At 46.5% G+C, this 17,527-nt stretch overlaps 1 protein-coding gene across 2 annotated transcripts; it reads right to left on the bottom strand.

The window, feature by feature from the left end:
• Positions 1-151: 151 nt before the first annotated feature.
• ROBO4 (roundabout guidance receptor 4) lies at positions 152-16,302 on the bottom strand. 2 transcript variants are annotated; one of them, XM_021000584.2, is made up of 15 exons: positions 16,054-16,302; positions 9,297-9,412; positions 8,890-9,133; positions 8,466-8,578; positions 7,402-7,570; positions 7,021-7,206; positions 6,767-6,809; positions 5,256-5,392; positions 4,848-5,111; positions 4,105-4,215; positions 2,755-2,896; positions 2,336-2,569; positions 1,809-2,167; positions 951-1,163; positions 152-794 (listed from the first exon to the last, which is right to left on the bottom strand). In XM_021000584.2, the coding sequence occupies exons 1-15, from the start codon at positions 16,169-16,171 to the stop codon at positions 787-789; spliced, it is 2,457 nt and encodes an 818-aa protein (XP_020856243.1). In that variant the 5' UTR covers positions 16,172-16,302; the 3' UTR covers positions 152-786. The 2 variants fall into 2 exon arrangements, with proteins under 2 accessions (XP_020856243.1, XP_078003256.1); XM_078147130.1 differs by having other exon boundaries at positions 7,021-7,570.
• Between the last annotated feature and the right edge of the window lie 1,225 nt (positions 16,303-17,527).

The following is a 17,527-nucleotide window of genomic DNA, read 5'->3' as shown; positions in this document are numbered from 1 at the left end:
AACCCAGACTTGGATAATACTGACTTATGGAAACCTATCCAGTTTCTAGTCAAGTCAAACCCTTCTTCATCTTTCTCATTATTTTGCTTTTCACCTCTTCATTCCACATTCTTCTGACCCCAGTCCCCAATCACTTATCACTAGCACAGGATTTCAATGATTCAGGCAACAGTTTCTCTTTATTTACACTAAGGGTGGAGTTTGGAAGGGAAGGGAGAGAGAACATGGTTTGACCTGGGAGGAGGGCCCTGAGCCCTGGGAAGGAAGAACAGTGTTACCTGTAGTCCCAGCAGGAATGGGGTAATGAGGATCTATGGGAATGAGATGAAGGTCTGAGATACCCATTCTTTCCTCTATCCCAACAGCCCTTCACTGTGTTCTACATACACACACACACACACACACACACACACACACACACACACACACACACACACACAAAACCCATGTTACCCACCACTCTGATACCAATGGTATATATGAGAGGGCCTACTCCTCCACCAGAGAAGGCTGGGCCAAGGAGTAGATTCAGGGACCAGGACTCAAAAGTATGGCTAGGAATGCAGAGTTCCTCCCTGGCCCCTGAGAGGCTCCAGTTCTGTGTTTCTGTGTCTCAGAGTTCCAGGAGGGAAAAAACTCTGTTGAACTCCTGCAAGAAGATGGGTCTTGGGTCACAGAAAGTAGAGGAACACTGGCTAGAATCCAGGAGTCCATGTCCCCACATTTGAAGACAGATTGGCAGCAGCTTCCACTCTACTTCCAAGTCTAGGGACTTCAGTTTACCAATCAAGAGTCTAGAAATGAAGAGGTTGAATTAAAATGAGGTTGAAACTACTATTTCTTCACCTCCAGAGGGCACCCACTCAGTACTCAAAGAGTAGTTCTTTCCCCCTTCCTAGATGCCTCCACTACTTTCTTCCCCTTTGCTCCTATGCCACAAAGACACTCACCATGGGCTTTAAGCACAGAATGGCCAGACTTTTGCTTTCCTCGGGATGGACCCTTCTCCATCTCAGGGGGGGTAGGAAGGATCCCCCTACATAGCCTATGACTGTATTTATTCTCCATCTCTTCAATCCAGTTTGAATTCCACTCCCACACTGGCAGAGTCAGAGTAGAAGTGAGGGCGAGGTCATCTTGAGGGGAAGGAGGTGGAGACAAGTCTGATGGGGATGAACAAGATATTAGAAAGTTGTCCCCCTTGGGGGCAGGTAGGTGGTGCAGTGGATAGAGCTTCAGCCTTGGAGTCAGGAGGATCTCAGTTCAAATCTGGTTTCAGAAACTTGATGCTTACTAACTGTGTGACCCTGGGCAAGTCACTTAACCCCAATTAGTACTTGGCACTCTGCAGCAGGGCTCCATGTCAGAATGGATGGAATAAGGGACATCAGATGGCTAGACATAAAGAATCCTGAGTTGTCTGCTATTAACATGAAAAGAACTGTCCACATCTGGTTTGTTGTCTATCTTCATTGAGTCCAGAACAAGAAGAACTATTGGAAACTTTAGCTGGAAGAATTGAGGTTAGAAAGGAAACAGAACTTCCTGAAAGTGAAAAGGATGAAACAGAAGAAAGAACTAAGGAAAGAAAGACTTTAGAATAATTTTCTTGCAGATCTTTGAGAAAATAAAACACTGCACACATTTGTTTGAGTTCAGAGAGAAACTTGGAGATAGGAAGATGGACAGAATAACAGCTAGGTTTAAGAGGCTAAAATTCTTTAACTTGTTACCCTCCCAGAGAGGGGTAGAAGAAGGGTAGGAGAAGATGTACACTCTGAAGATGCTTGAGAGGTAAAAGGACATACCACTGAAGACACAGTCATGCTCCTTGGACTCCAGGCCAAAGCCAAAGCTATCCACAGCCACAGCCAGGGCATGAGCAAAGTTGGCATCAGCAAGAAAGGAACCATCAGAGGAGCTGACAAGGCTGGCCCGGGCACTGAAGGCATTGTCCTCTGAGGCTGAACCCCAACCATTGGCTAGGGAGCCTTCACTGGGTGTAGGAGTGTGGCATGGGCGGGGTGGACATAGCAGAATGCCCCCTTCTGGGCCTTTTCCTCCTGCAGTGCCCTCCACCTCCCCTAGTCCAGAGGCTGATGGGATGCTGATATAGCCATAGCTGGTGGGTGGTGATGGGGCCCTTCGGACAGGGGTACCACTGTTCCTGGAAGGGGACAAAGTATTAGGGTGGCAAAAAGACTACAGGGGATGGGATCAAAAGCTTTCCTGTAGGCAATGGTTAGGGGTTGTGAGTTTCAGAAAGTTCTCCAGTTTTGTTGTTTTACTTCCCTCAGCCCTCCACCCTGTCCTTGCCCTTTCTCTAGCTACTCACCTGGGGGTCTCATCATCATCTTCGCTAAGCTCCAAGCACAGGGCCACATCCTCAGGGGTCAGCACATTATCCCTTTCATCTCCCAGGGAGGACAATGAAGAACTAGACAGGTGGCTGGAGGTTGGGCTTGGGCCAGAGAGAGAGGAGGCCAAGGGGCTGGGGGGTTTGGGAGAGATGGCTGCCACTAGGGGCAGGGAGGATGAAATCTGAGGCTCCATGAAATTTTTACCTGATCTAGCCAGTGAAAGAAGATAGATTCATCAGCCTGCATTCCCCCCCTCCCCGCCCCCTTTTACTTCCCTGCCCTGAATGGCCTCAGGCCTGCCTTACTCTAAAATCCCTGGTAACTCCATATTACTTGCCCAAGCCTGACTTCACAAGGAGCTGAAGTTCCTGATACTTGTACCCCATTCCCTTACTGAATCTGTTGACCCTTGGTGGGAGCCCCTCGGATGGGAGAAGAGGGTGCTGGGGGAAGGGGCCTCGAAGCCAACTCGTTCCTGGAGTTGACGAGCTGGGGCCCAATGGCACGCCAGGCAGCCGGAGTCCGGGGTACAGCTCCTGGAGAGCAGAAGCCAGGGTATGAGGGATGCTGGGGCCCCCAGCAGCCCTGGCCCTAGCCTGTGAAGAAATGTTATCCCTATGAACTTTGAAACCTTATCAGTTTGATGTGCACCTGTTCTAGAGCAAGAGGGATGGTGATGACATAGTTGCTGAGGTCACCTACTACAGTGTTAGAGGAACCCTGGGGTCAGGGTGACTTCTGCAGAAACTGTAGCTTTGGCTAGGATTTTTTAAACAAACCTATAGGCCAAATTCAGCATGCAGAAGCTGAGCTAAGCCACTTGTTCACACTTGGCATTCTGGATGGGAGAATGGTCATTGGGAGTGGGGGAGACTATAAAGAAGTAAGAAGGCAGGCCTCTGCTCCTGGCTAGATAATGCCCCACTTTTGCCAGTTTGAGAGGGCCTGAGCCATTAACTAAGGCATGTTTATAAGACTTGAAGACAGTACAATTCAGCACTGGGCAGATATTTTTGGCATCCCTGATTCTTTTATGCCTATGTATGATTTCTGGTTTTACTCTTCACCTTGAAAATAAAGGTCCTTGCTTAAAAAATACAAAATGGTCTAAGGCAGAGGTGGGAAACCTGCAGCTGAGAGGCCACATATGGCCCTCTAGGTCCTCAGGTATGGCCCTTTGACTGAATCCAAACTTCACAGAACAAATCCCCTTAAAAGGATTTGTTCTGTAAAAGTTGGACTCAGGCAAAAGGCCGAACCCAAGGACGTAGAAGGCCACATGTGGCCTCGAGGCCATAGGTTCCCCACCCCTGGTCTAGGGTAAGGTAAAAGAGAAAGGAGGATGGTGATTTGGACTCATCACCATCCGCATGTTATTGGGAGTTTGGAGGACAAGACACTAGAATGGTTGGGTACGGTCTTTCATGGAACTAGTCAAATCACTGGACCTGAATATAGCAGGTATCAAACTTAATACTGGTCAGGGCCTGAAGCCAGAGTGGAAGCAACCCTGCCTAGTTTCACCGTACAGGACATTTGTAAACCTGATCTCACACACACACAGACACAACACCCATGGATTTGGGTAAGGATCCACCAAAATGTCTACAAACCATACTCAGGAACTGGGGTACTGAAGCTCAAGTGGAAGGATCATAAACCAAGAAGCAAATGATGGATAATGGGCCCAGCTCCCCCAAAGCCACAGTTTTTATCCCCTCCCACTCACATCCAGGAGTCTCACCTGGGACTGGGGAAAGGTTCCTGAAGTCCTTTCCACCACCCAGCTCCCAGGCCCAGAGCCCCACAGGGTGACTGGTACGGAGCAAAGGAGAACTATTGGCCTGATGCAGTTCTACAAAAAAGAAAGAGAGGCCAGAGAAACAGGTAGGGGAACATGAAGATCTTGGAACTCATCTCCATCTCCATTCTCTTCCCAACTAGTCTAAAGGGCCAAGGATCAGAGGAAAAGAAAGAGGCATTGTCCCCATCTCCAACCTGAGAAGTCTTTGATCCTCTCTGTCCATCTACTCCCTACTTGATTCTCTGCCTCCCTTCCCTCCCAAAACTACTTCCAGTCTCTCATGACCCAGTGTGTTTGATAGGTCTAAGGGGAGTTTGGGAGCAGAGGCAAGGTTAGAGTCAGCCAACACCAATAAGGGGGGGGGGGTCATCTATCATAGGACAATCTTCAGACCTGGAAAGCTGCTTGATCCCTCATAACAATAAAACACATGGCTAGAATGGCTTGATGAAGACATGGGATCTCATTTAGTATCAGTGTAATGATCTTTCGATGCACTAGAGACTCTATAACTGAAACTTTCCCCCTTAGTCGTCTTCTCGTTTAGTTAGAAAGTAATAACTAGAAAACCCCAGTTGCCTCCGCTTTTGTCTTTGGAGAAAATAGAGAGTTGGTGACAGTTGCCCTTGTCTCCTTCCTCCTTCTTTTCTTACTTTAGGCCATCATCTTTGGATACAATTTACCCTGCTTCTTTGCTACTCCCCAGGCTTCTGTAAGAGTCAAAGACTGGCGGGGAGAAGGTATCCTAGGAGCACTGCCAAGACTATCCAAACTAGGCCAGGGGTTGGAGAGCCTAGCCAGCTGAGGTGGAAGTCGTCTGATGGGTGGGGCCCTTGGGCCTCGGGGAATAAGAGGGCCGGAGGGCATCTCAGTCATGAGGGAGCCATAAAAGGTGCTGGTATCTGGGAGGAGAGGGACACCAGGGCTTCGGGAATCCCAGGAAATCACTGCAATGAGAAGAGATAGGGAAGAATTAAGGGGAGCTCCCTTACCCCCATTCCTCCAATTCAGTTCTCCTTGATGTTTTGATTCCATCCCCCAAGTCCTTGCTTTGGTGATAGAGGGGTCTTATCTAGACAGGGTGGGCTTACAGGAACGCCGACAGTCTAATGTATCCCTGGTGTCTCCTCCCAGCTGGCTGCTAAGGCTGCTGCTGCTGCTGAGGTCCCGAGAACCAGAGGTGGATCTCCAGGTCGTGGCCAGCCAGGGAGAGTCATTTCTGTCCAGCCTAGAAAAATGAGGAACACAGAACTGGGGTGAGACTCAGCTAACCAAGGCCTTCAACTCATAACTCCAATTCTAAGAGTTGTAGCACACGTTTGTAGAAAGATGCTGTCAATTATTCTTACCAACTCTCAGCTCCTTCTCTATCGCCTCTCACTATCCTTGAAACAGGGAGAATTTGAGTCATCTCTGCTACTTACACTACCTGTGTGTGACCTTGGAGAAGTCACTTACCTCCTGGGCCTTATTTTCCCCAGCTGTACAACAAAAGGGTTGTACTAGATGGCCTCTGAAGTCCCTTTCAGCTCTAGACCTATGATCCTAGGATCTGGTAACCAGATGATCTCTGAACATCCCCTCTAGTTTTGAATCCTATTACCTTATTCAGTAGTCCCTCCAGATCTAGGAGGCATCCAAAAGATCCCGTGAGAACAAAGGGAAAAGTCCTAGTATCAGCACAGAAAGAATGAGGGCAAGCAGGGCAAAGAGAAGTATAGATGAACACATTTTACACAGAGTTGAATGATAGGACGAGGACCTAAAAGTCTTAGGAAAATATAGGATAACAATAATAATAGCTGGAATTTTAGTGTTTTAAGGTGCATTACAAAATGTTTTATAGTGTTGTTTTAAAGTGCTTTACACAGCACTTTACCAATATCACATTTGAGCTTCACAAACTTGGGAGATAGATGCTATAGATGAGGAAACTGAGGCACAGGTTAAATGACTTGTCCATAGTCACACAGCTATTATGTGTCTGAGGCTGGATTTGAACTCAGGTCTTCCTGACTCTACGTCCAGTGCTCTTAGCTGCCTCTTAACCATGGTAACTGAGGCCTGGGTAGTCTAAATAACAGGTTGGGATAAAGTTGTGTGATGCGAGAAATTAGGAGAGCTTCCCTGATCTTCCGTTCTGAGGCCTGTGGGGTTCATCCCATGAATCACGGGTAGGAATGGACCTTTACCTTGGACCACTTTCACCTACTGGGAGCAGAGCCCCAGGGAGCTGAAGTGCTGAAGAAGATATTTAGAATACCATATAGAGTATAAACTACTTGACTTAAGGCGTCAGAGGGGAAAGTGATACTTTGTAATATAATTTCCATTACAAACCCCAGACACTGAACCCCAAAGGCAGTCTATTTGAGCATATAGACACCTCTGCTTCTGGGAACCACAAAGAAGATAGGAACGTGTGGCACAGTTTCCCCTGCTGGCATTCTGGATGGTAAAAGCAGTAGTATTGACGTTCAGTCCCCTGCTGACACCCATTGGTAACTGGACAGATTGGATCCAGGAGAAAAAGGGTACACCCCTCCACTCCTCTGTCACATACCCTTGGCCCCATCAGTTCCCCACAGGTCCCTTCTCTCACCTGTGTTTAAGGATGGCGTCCTCACTGGTGTATCTATACAGACCTGGGGAAGGGGAGAAAAGAAACTGAGTTCTAGCAGCTCTCCATGTCATGACCTAGGGCTTCATCCCACATTCCAGGGTCCAGCTGGCCGGACTTCCCTGTCTGGCCCATACCCCATGCCCACTGGCTCCTTACAGCACTAGCTTACCTGTCCCCGGTTAGTTTATTCTCTACATTCCACTGTGCTGCTCAGGTCCCAAGTTCCCACTCACCCATGCCCAGGTGGGCTCTGGCCTTGCGCCGGCGGTGAACACAAACCGCAGCCCCCAGCAGCAGCAACCAGAGCACAGCCCCACCACTAGCGATCACCTCTGGCCGGCGCAGTGCAGCTTGAAGCTGCTGTAGGGTTTGGGGACCCAGGCCCACAGAATCTCGTGCAGTTCGTTCCAGGGTCTTCTCTAGAAAAATACACAGGCTTGTTAGAATCAGGTTTGGAATGAGGGAGGGGAGTGTTACATGGGAAGGAAAGGATCTGGAGGATGTGGAAAATTGGGTGCAGAGGCCTGCTGGGGCATGGAGAAGGAAAGGTGGGAGCAGGGAAGGAAAGAAGCAGGGCCAAGGAGTTGGACCAGGAAGATGGATACTGCTCTGACCTAGGAAGAGGCAGACTGGACTGCTGGGCTTCCCAGCCCCAGCTCCAGTGACTGCTGCCACCTGAATGCAATAAGAGCCAGGAATTCCAGTTACAATCTCCAGCTGAGTACGACCATCAACCACGCTCCAGTTGGTACGGGGCAGTGAGGTATTGCCCAGGCTCCAGACCTGAGGGAATAGTGTAGTGGTAGGCAGAGTGTCCTGCTCAAATCTTCAGGAGTCTGGATCCAGAATGGGGGATAGATAGACCCTACACTTCAGAGTCAGAGCATATACATGGGATCAGTTTAGCTGTTTACTGCCCTTTTTTTTTTAGGCAATTGGGGTTAAATGACTTGCCCAGGGTCACACAGCTAGTAAGTGTCAGGTGTTTGGTCTGAGGCCAGATTTGAACTCAGGTCCTCCTGACTTCACAGCCGGTGCTCTATCTACTGCGCCACCTAGCTGCCCTTTTACTGTCCTTTCTACTGTCCTTCTCCTCTGATGCCAACCCTAGAAATCTCTGGCCAAGAAAGACTTCCCTACACTAATTACATACAGCACAGGGTGGGCGAGGAAGAGGGCCACTCCCTAAGGTCTCTGGTGTTTTGGGGCACTTAGAAACTGGGAATCCATATTCCCAGCCCTGTCCTCCTCATGTTCCACTCAGAGGCTGCATGGGGGAGTGGAAAGAACACCATCTTTGGAGCCAAGAGACCTGGGTTCCAATCTTGCCCCTGCCTATAGCTAGCTATGTGACTTTGGGAATGTTACTCCATGATCTCTGAGCCTCAATTTTCTCATTTGAATAATGAGGGGACTGGAATAGATGATCTCTAAAGTCCCTTTAAGATCTAAAGTGAATAGGTCAATCTCCACCAGCAGAGGAAATGCTGACATCTATGAAATCAAGGATCCATATCTGTTTCTGGGTGCCACCTCTGATAGTCCTTCCTCCTTCTCCACCTGCCAAATCATAGATTTGGAGGTGTCTGGGCATGAGGGTTTGTCCTGGTTAGCTGGGGCAATGCATGTCAAGGAGCATGAGGGGGGGATGGAGGATGGAGCTGGGAAAAATATATACCTGGTAGCCACGGATGATGCCATTGTGAGTCTCAGGTGGAGGTGGATCCCAGGTCACCAGGACACTGCCATTTCCAGGGTTCAGGGTAACATCCTGTGGTGGGGCACTGGGTACTGAGGGGAAAGTGGTGAGGCAATGAAGGATATAGGGAGAGGTACCTGGGACTGTGGAGAATGGAACAGAATCAAAAGGGAAGGGAACTCAAAAGGAACTGGCATGAGGCCCTGGGCCCATTTCAACAGGAATAGGAGTTTCTTCCTAAGCTACTGTGTCCTAGGGAGAAGCCACTTCAAGAGTAGAACCTAACGTTCTGGCAACCTGGGGATACAGGGAATAAGACAGGGGACTAATTCTGGAGCAGGGGCTGAAGGGTCCCTAGGAAATGTCTCAAAGGGGTTTTGTTATTGGGGGTTGTGGTACTAACCTTGCTCTGGCAACCTCAGGATAAGAATGTTGCTGTCAGGACCTTGGGCTGAACCAGAGGATGGCCTCACTTTAAACTCATAATCATAGCCCCAGCTAAGGCCCCGAAGTTCTGCACTCTGCCTACCCTTCAGCAAGGACTCTCTCCATGGGCCATCCAGCTGCCCTGCTACCTCCCTTGCTGCAGGTGGCCAGGCCCGGAACAGGGCTTTATAGACCTGCGCAGGAGCAGCAGGGCCACTTACCTGTAGAAAGAGGTAAGGAATTAAGAAGCCACAGGGGGCCTTAGGCAAACCCCACATTGCAGATCTTAGCCTCTTGCTGTTCTACCTCCCAGAGCTCATGGACTCAGAATCTTCTTCTCTTTATTTCTCCCCCAACCCTGCTCAATTTCATCACCCTCCTTACTTTCCAGCTCAGCCACACAGCTGGGCCAGGTGTTTGGTCAGTGTTGAGAAGAGTCACATTTTCCAGTTGGACACGCATAGCCAGTAGCTCCAGGGGCTCAGCCAGGACCAGAGGTTCTACAGAGGGAGAAAAGATGAAATGGAGTCCAAATGGGGAGGAGGGGGAGCAGAGAGCTCAACATTCAACTTCTCAGCCTCCCTCCGAGTCCCTATTTTGCTCCTGGGAACTGGGAGTCTTAACTTTACAAAAACCTTTTCCTTCAAACATCAGCCCTTCATTCTCTACATACTGGGACCCAAGAGATTAACTTCACATATGCCGAGACCCTAAATACTTATTTGTTCCACACAGACTCGCTGATTTCAGATGCTCCCTCACTCATATACTAATGCCCTCACCTCACATACATCCTTATCTCAGCCCATTGTCTCACACACATGCCCTGAGCCCTCATATACTGAGGGCCCTTACTCACAGAAGCACTTGACCTCAGCTTCTCACCCCATTGGACTTAATCCCTACCAGTCTTTCCCTATACACTCTGACCCTAGTCTCTGACTTCACACAACTCTTATCTCAAAATCTTATTCTCCAGAGACCCTCTTACCCAATCCCTTCACCTCAGACAACCACCCAGACTGCCCAGCTCTCTCTGTGTCCTGCTGAATCAGCTGCTATGCACATCCACACACAAGAATCACTGCATTGTTCTTTGCTTTGGTCGTCACCAGCAATCCTCCAGCAATCTCAGTGGACTAGGGTGGGCTATGAGGTCAATCAGTCAACAAGCATTTATTGATCACCTACTATGTGCCAAGTACTATGCTAAACACTTGTGGTCATGTGGTTGTGGTTTGTCCTTCATTCTTGAAAAGGACCATGACATCACGAAGATAATGCCATGACTTGCAAATGAATTGGATTTAAGTAAGGGAGGGATGTGCAAAGTCACCAGCCTCACTTACTCTCCAGAGCTATCTGGGTCCAGTGGCCAGGTATAGATCAAGATGACTGGAAATGGCCCAGGATGTGTTGGGAGACCTTGACCTTTTTAAGCTAAGGTCTTTTCCAGTTACTTTGACTGAGGCAACACCCATTCAGTGATTAGGGATGTTTAAGAAGTGAGCCAAAGGATGTCCCCTTTAATTAAAAAAAATCAAACTGGGAGGGGAAGACCCTCTGGATGCTAAACACTAAGGATACAGATAAAGGCAAAACAGCAACAAAAACAAACAAACAAAAACTAATCCCTATTCTCAAGGAGCTCTACTGGGAGATCAGGAGGAAGACTGGGAGAAAGAGAATTCCAAGCATGGGAACAGCCAATAAAAATGTCTAGTCTGAAGATGGAGTGTCGAGTGAGGAACAGCAAGGAGGCCAGTATCACTAGATGAAGGGTACATGGGAGGTGGGAGGGAGGAGGGAGGTGTGAGAAAAATGGAACCAAGATATGAAGGGATCAGATTATGAAGGTCCTTGAATGACAAATGATTTTATATTTGATCTTAGATGACGTGGTAAGATCTGCAGGGATACCAAACAAAAACTGTTGCAACAATCCAAGTGCGAGGTGATAAGAACCTGCTCCAGAAACAAGACAGAATCAGAGGAAAGAAGGATCCATATGGGAGAGATGTTAAAAAGATAGAATGGATTGGAGGGGGGGGAACAGTTGATGATGACAATTAGGTTTGAACCTGGGTGACACAGAGGATGTAGATGTCTTTGACAGTATTAGGAAAATTAGGAAGAAGGAGAGGGTTGAGGAGCAGGGAGGATAATGAGTTCAGTTTTGGTCAGACTGATTTTAAGATGTCTATGAAACATCCACTTCTAGATATCTAATAGACAGTTGGAGATTCAAGATTGGAGGTTAGGAATGAGGTTAGGGCTAGATAAGAAGATGTAGGAATCAGGGGTAGCTAGATGGTGCAATAGATAGAGCACCAGCCCTGGATTCAGAAAGACCTGAGTTCACATCTGGCCTCAGACACTTCACACTATCTGTGTGACCCTGGGCAAGTCACTTCATCCCATTGCCTCCCCCCCCCAAAAAAAAAAGTTGTAGGAATCATCCTCATAGAGATCATAACTGAATCCATGGAACTGATGCGATCACCAAGTGAAATAGTATAAAGGAAAAAGAAAAGGGCCCAAAATAGAGCCTTGGGGGATACCCATAGTTAGGAGGCATGACCTGGATGAAGATTAGTCAAAGGAAACTTTCCTTTGGTTGTGTTCCAAGTATGTATACAGGTATGTGTTTGGGGAGGAAGGGGGATTCTCACAGATCTCTCCTCCCACAATTTGATGTAATCAGAGAAAGTAAAGATAATCAAATGTATAAGGTATCAATATGCCAACAAAGTATGAAGTCATCACTTTATGAAGTGGGACAGGGCCAAGATGGCAGAGTAGGGGCAGCAACTGAGTCAAACTCTCCCAATATTCTCCTCCAAACAATTTTAAAATAATACCTCAAATCACATTCTGGAGCAGCAGAGCCAATAAAACATCAGGTGAGATACTTTCCCACCCTAAACAACTTGGGATGTTGGCAAGAGAGATCTGTGACATCCAGGTGGGGGCTGATCTGGAGTGCACAGGCCTTGGAGGTGGCTGTGACAGCAGCAACTTTGGGAGCGTCAGACAACTGGTCAGAAAGAAATTAGAGGGGATCCTTTGCTGGTACTGAGTGCAGGATCTGATGCTGTTTGGCAACTCTATTACCCATACATAGTTCTGGTTCACAGTTTCAGGGTGGCTAGGAACCCTTGTGGTCAGTCACAAGGGAGCAGGGCCCTGGTCCCACTTCCAGGTCAGAGAGGAGCACTAGCTCTTGAGACCACAGGAGGTGATCAACTATGAAAGACTTAACTACTCTGATCAATACAATGATTCAAGATAATTCCAAAAGACTTATGATGAAAAATGCTATCTCCAGAGAGAGATCTGATGAACTCTAAATACAAACTGAAGTATAATTTTCTCACTTTATTTATCTTGCTTTTTTGTGACATGGCTAATATGGAAATGTGTTTTGCATGATTCCACATGTAAAACTTATATATATTGCTCGCCTTCTCAGTGGGTTGGATCAGGATGAGAGGGAGGGAGAGAATTAGGACACAAAATTTTTAAAAATATGAAAACAAGTAAATAAATAAAAATTTAAAAATAACTTTATGAAGTGAAGTTTTCTAATTGAATTGGAAGGGCATATGGCCATTGGCTATGTAAATTGTATATATCCCTGGAGTCCTTTAAAAAACTTGGCCTACCAAAATTACCCTTGCACTTCTACTAGAAGGCAGAAAAGTGGGAAAGGAATTTTCTTTCCTCCACTTTCCATCCACACCTCCATGGCCATAGCACCTTGTGGCTGAGCTACTCACACAGTGGTAGACACCCAGTGGCATTCACCAGTTGGAGAGCATTGGGGACATCCTAATCCTAATCCAGCAAGAACAGAGACACAAAATTTCTACTGAGATACAGAAAGAAGCAGCATTCCAGGCAGGAAGTAACTTCAAGGAGCATGGGGCTGACACCAGAGAAGGGAGACAATTATGGATTCAAGAGAGAACTAGCCCTGGCAAGGAAAGTCAATGTGTGGAGTGGAGCAGACCAAGAGATCCTGGTCGAGCAACATGTCCAGCAGAGATGCTGTGCCCAAGTATGAGCATTGAGAAGACTCCACAATGAAAGAAAGGACACTGGGGCCCTTAGTCCAGAAGGCTTGAATTGCCTTGGCAAATATATGTTTCCTACATATGTGCCTTATTACCATCTTCCTTGTGTCCACTTTCCACACTGACACTGTATATTTGTGGGAAAGTTCAGCCCAGGTATAAGGGAAAACTGTATTATGGCTACTGTTCTTACTATATTATCTTATTGAAAATCTTTACTTTGAGCTAATTGTGTCTAGTGTCTGACTATTAAAAATAAGCTTATCATTGGGAGGTTCAGGGGCTATAATTTTAGAAGTGTAGATTCAAGAGAGCCATTCCTCTAGGGACCCAGTCCCTCAGTTCAAGTGTGAGTTGGCAAGGGGAGGGACAGCCCAGAGGGGAGTCACGAGCTATAATTTTATCAGTGAGAACCCATAGAAATAGTCATCTCCCTGTGGATCCAACCCCAAAGTGTGAGTGTAAGTAGGGGAGATAGTCCAGAGGGGACACCAAATACATTTGCATGTTACATCTAGAGTTTAAGGGACAGTTTTGAGAGTCCAGCCTGTGAGTCTTCCCTTCCATTATCCTTCCAATATCCCCCCAAAACAGAGTGAGATAGAGAAATGAAGGGAGAGACTAAAAGGAACTGGCCTGAGGATAGGGTTATGGGAGATTCAATAGTATGTGTCTAGGGTTCCTATCTTTGCTTGCTAACTGACCTAAGCCCTAAAGTCCACAATGTAGCTGCAAAATGAAGGCTATTAAGTGCAAGATGTTAATAAGGATGAAATTATGTATATGTGTGTATATATATACACATATACATATATATAAAGAGAAAGAGATTTACTTTGTTATGAATTTTAGAGGGAAATGGTAATTTTTGTTATTTGGTATTACAGAAAACTTCTGTAATAAGTTATAGGCTTTGTAAATTTTTCTGATGCTTGCCTGGTGGGAAAGAGCGATAATGATAGAGTTTTAATTATGATTTCATTTACATTGAGGGAGAAGGTGTGAATGTGGCTGGTTTGCTGGAGCTGAACCACATATCAGTGTCCCTGACCCATTGGATGGGGGCATACAGCTTATTGTAACCCTACCATGCTGTCAGATGAGGCAGGCCAGACAGCAGGAGGAGATAAAATATTGACCAGAGTTTCATAGTAGGTCTTTCTAGGTTTGAGAATGGGAGACTACTTCCCTGCCTTATATTACCTAGGCTCATAGATTTAGAATGAGGAGAGATATTAGAGACAATATAATCAAACCTTTTCATTGTATAAGTGAAAAAACTGAGACCAGAGGTTAAGTGATTTTCCCAAAGTCACAATGGCAAGATTTGAGTCCAGGTTCCCTGACTCCAAATCCAGCATGCTTTCCATTATGTTACACTGTCTCAAAGGATGAAGGCTTTTAATTCCAACATAACAGAAATTATGTGTATACCAGGGCCTGAGTAAAATGACCAAGAGACTAGATTTTATTAGGAAATTTAGTGTTAGGAAATTCTATCAGTCAGTTGATTTTTGAGCAATCTGATAATTCCTGAACCCCGCTATGCACATTGTAAACTTTACACTTTCCTTGTTAATAAATCCTTCACATAAAGTTGAACCATGACTGGCAGCTTAGGAGGGGATAGAAGGGCAGACGTGTGACATAGGAGACATTTAGAGTAGAAGCAAAAATCCAGAGAATATACAAAGGATGAGAATATAATGGGGTGCTAAGTTCCAAAACTGGTTAAATTGGTAAAAACAAAGAGAGATTTGGGGCAAAATCCTTACACTGCTACGGATCCCTCAGAATTCCTTTAGATTTGTGACCTAAACTTACCAATGATATCATAATTGTGGAACCAAAGACTGCCTATCCTTTTGCTTTAAAAAACTTGGCCTACCAAAATTACCCTTGCACTTCTACTAGAAGGCAGAAAAGTGGGAAAGGGATTTTCTCTCCTCCACTCTCCATCTACACCTCCATAGCCATAGTACCTTGTGGCTGAGCTACTCACCCACTCACAAGGTCTTTCAACCTTGGGCCCAGGGTGACCCAAACTCCCAAACCATTTCTCCCCTACCACTGCTACATCTTGGCCTCGCAGGTGGAAATCCACATGAAGGACTGGGAGAAAGGGTGGTGGAATATTTGGGGAAATGAATAGAACTCCCAACTTTCCTCTCTACTCTGGATTCATTCCCACCTCTACAAGGCTCTGTATCATGTTATTCTCTCCAAATGCTCCTATTGAAAATTTCCCTATTCTTCATTTACCCTTTTCATTCAGTCACCCAAGCCTCCCTGCTTCCAAATCTAGGCTTCCCATCAAACAGGCCTTCATGTTCCCCTTTTGCATCCCTCTGGTTTCCAGACTTTCCCCCACCTCAAGATCTGCTATACCCCATGTATCTTTCTTGCAATCACCCTCCTAAACCATAGATAACCTAGAATACTTGCTGATAGCTGTGGGTTGCTAGCCCAGGTCTGATTCAAGGGCTAGGTCAGAGCAGTTCTGGCTATGGGATGCAGGAGGAGGAAAGGTGGTATAGCCAGTGGGGGAGGTGAGAAGGGGAGCAGATAGGTCAGTGGCTTCCCATTTTGGAGCCATTGGAAGGTGAAAGGGGGCTGGCCTGAAGCTTGGCAGCTTAGCCTGGCTAGGCTCAACCATCTGATGAACAGGTCCTCAGGATGAAAAAGGACTTGGGGTGGGGAGTCCTTGGCCATAGAGTCTAGGTGAGGAAGCAGGGAGTAGAGCTCAGCTGAAGACCCTTAAGATATTACAACTATCATATTTCTCATTTGTATGTTATCTTCATATGTGTGCATTTACTATTAGTATACATCAAGTCCCCAAATCCCTGGGTTATAAACCTTCCCATCCCACCCCTCTCATTGTAGTCAAGGAGTCCAGTAGACCATATATTCTTCCTCAACTCACCAAGCAGAGCCACCTCTGGGCAACAGAATCCTTCACCTCTCTTCTTTAGCAGGGTTTAATCAAAAGGCAAGTACATAAGAGAGAGATCAGAGAAGAGGAGAAAAGAAGAGGGGGGCCCTATCCATCAGTCTAAACTCACCTGTGATAAACAGGAGCAGGAAAGACAGGGCCAAACCAGCCCCTGGGATTCTCATTCCTTCTGGGTTCATCCCTGGTCTCAGTTCTCCACACAAGGCCCAAGGGACCCCTGGCTCCATTAGAACCTTCTGTCTTATCCAGTTTGTCTAGCTGCTCTGAGCTCACTGGGGGAGGGGGGAAGAGGAAAGGGAGGAGGATGGCTGGGCGGGGCACCGGTTGTTTGTAACCATGAATCCTGCCCTAAGAGGGAAGCAGCATTGAGGAAATCGTTACTTCCTGCCTGGCCCAGTTACAGGGACTAATCTCCTTGGGAGTACTAAGGAAAAAGATAGGAGGAGTCAAATTCTCTAATCTTGATCTTTTAGACTTGCCCTTGTCCCCTGGTCTTTGCCTTGACCTGTACTCTCCCACCCCCCACCCCCATCCACTAACTCTAATGCTAACCTTAACCCCAAGAGGGCAGAATTAAGAGTAATAGGTGGAAGTTGGAAAAGGGTAAATAGGTTTGATGTCAAGAAAAAAAACTGATTAGAATTATACAAAAGTGGAATGGACTGCTTTGGGAGGTAGGAGGTTCCCTTTCACTGAAGATCTTCAAGGAGAGGCTGGATGACCACTTGACAGGTATTTTGTAATGGGAATTCTTCTGGGAATGGTTTATTGGTCACTGATGTCCCTTCTCATTCCAAAATTTTGTAATTCTATGATCATTAATCTTTTAACCTTAGTCTTCTAAACATTCTTCTTGAAGTCTCTGAACCACGAACCCATTGGTCCCCAGGTCACTTCTTTCAGGGGCAGAAGGAGAGAGGGGGGGCAGCAAAAGCATAGCCCCATGGCACCATAGCAAGGAGATTAGTGGGGATGTATTGGTGAAATATGATGAGTGTAGTGGAGCTATGTGGAAGTTGGGCTGGGGAAAGGACAGATAAGTATGTTTTTGTGTGACTCCCAGACTTCACTTTCTAGAGAAAGACCAATAACAGGTAGGTATGGTTGAGTGGGGAGATCCATTGACTTGGGAGGGGCACAACCTTACAACAGGGCACCCACTCAATACAGTCTATATTTAGTACAGTTAGAGTTTGAGGTCTTATGTCTTAGCCTGAGAATGAAATAGCTCCTAAAAACTCCTTACATCCTTCCTCTCTTCTGTTCCTCTTCACAGCATCTATTTTTTTCCTCTCAGAGGCAGGCAAATCTTCTGCTTATGACTCCTTTCCTCCCAGGTCTGGAATCTCAGCCATTTCCTGGAGGTGACTGAGGGAAGGCCTAGGCTAAGTTCTGGGGTCTTAATCGAGGAACTTCTAATGATGTTACCCATTATTCTCTGATACTTCTTCTACAGGGCCCCTATACCTAACATTTCTTTTTCCCCAACCACAGACAAGCTAACCTATACCTTTATAGACTGAGACCAGGAAAAAGGAGATAGAGACAGAAGGGAGAAATACATAGAGATAGCTGAACTTGCT

The sequence above is a fragment of the Phascolarctos cinereus genome, unplaced genomic scaffold, assembly GCF_003287225.1.
Source record: "Phascolarctos cinereus isolate Bilbo 61053 unplaced genomic scaffold, phaCin_HiC Scaffold_726;HRSCAF=1367, whole genome shotgun sequence".
Taxonomy (NCBI): Eukaryota; Metazoa; Chordata; class Mammalia; order Diprotodontia; family Phascolarctidae; genus Phascolarctos; species Phascolarctos cinereus.
Note: the sequence above shows the minus strand (reverse complement) of the source record. Positions and strands in the feature narration are given on the sequence as shown.

Bases quoted from the DNA above. Each gene is read 5' to 3' on its own strand.
- ROBO4 (XM_078147130.1), bottom strand. From the start codon at position 16,171: ATGGAGCCAGGGGTCCCTTGGGCCTTGTGTGGAGAACTGAGACCAGGG. The intron at 5,393-6,766 runs GTGAGAGAAGGG...TCATTTTTCTAG, and splicing joins GACGCCATCCTTAAACACAG to GCTGGACAGAAATGACTCTC. The intron at 2,570-2,754 runs GTAAGGGAATGG...TTCACTGGCTAG, and splicing joins ACCAAGGGTCAACAGATTCA to ATCAGGTAAAAATTTCATGG.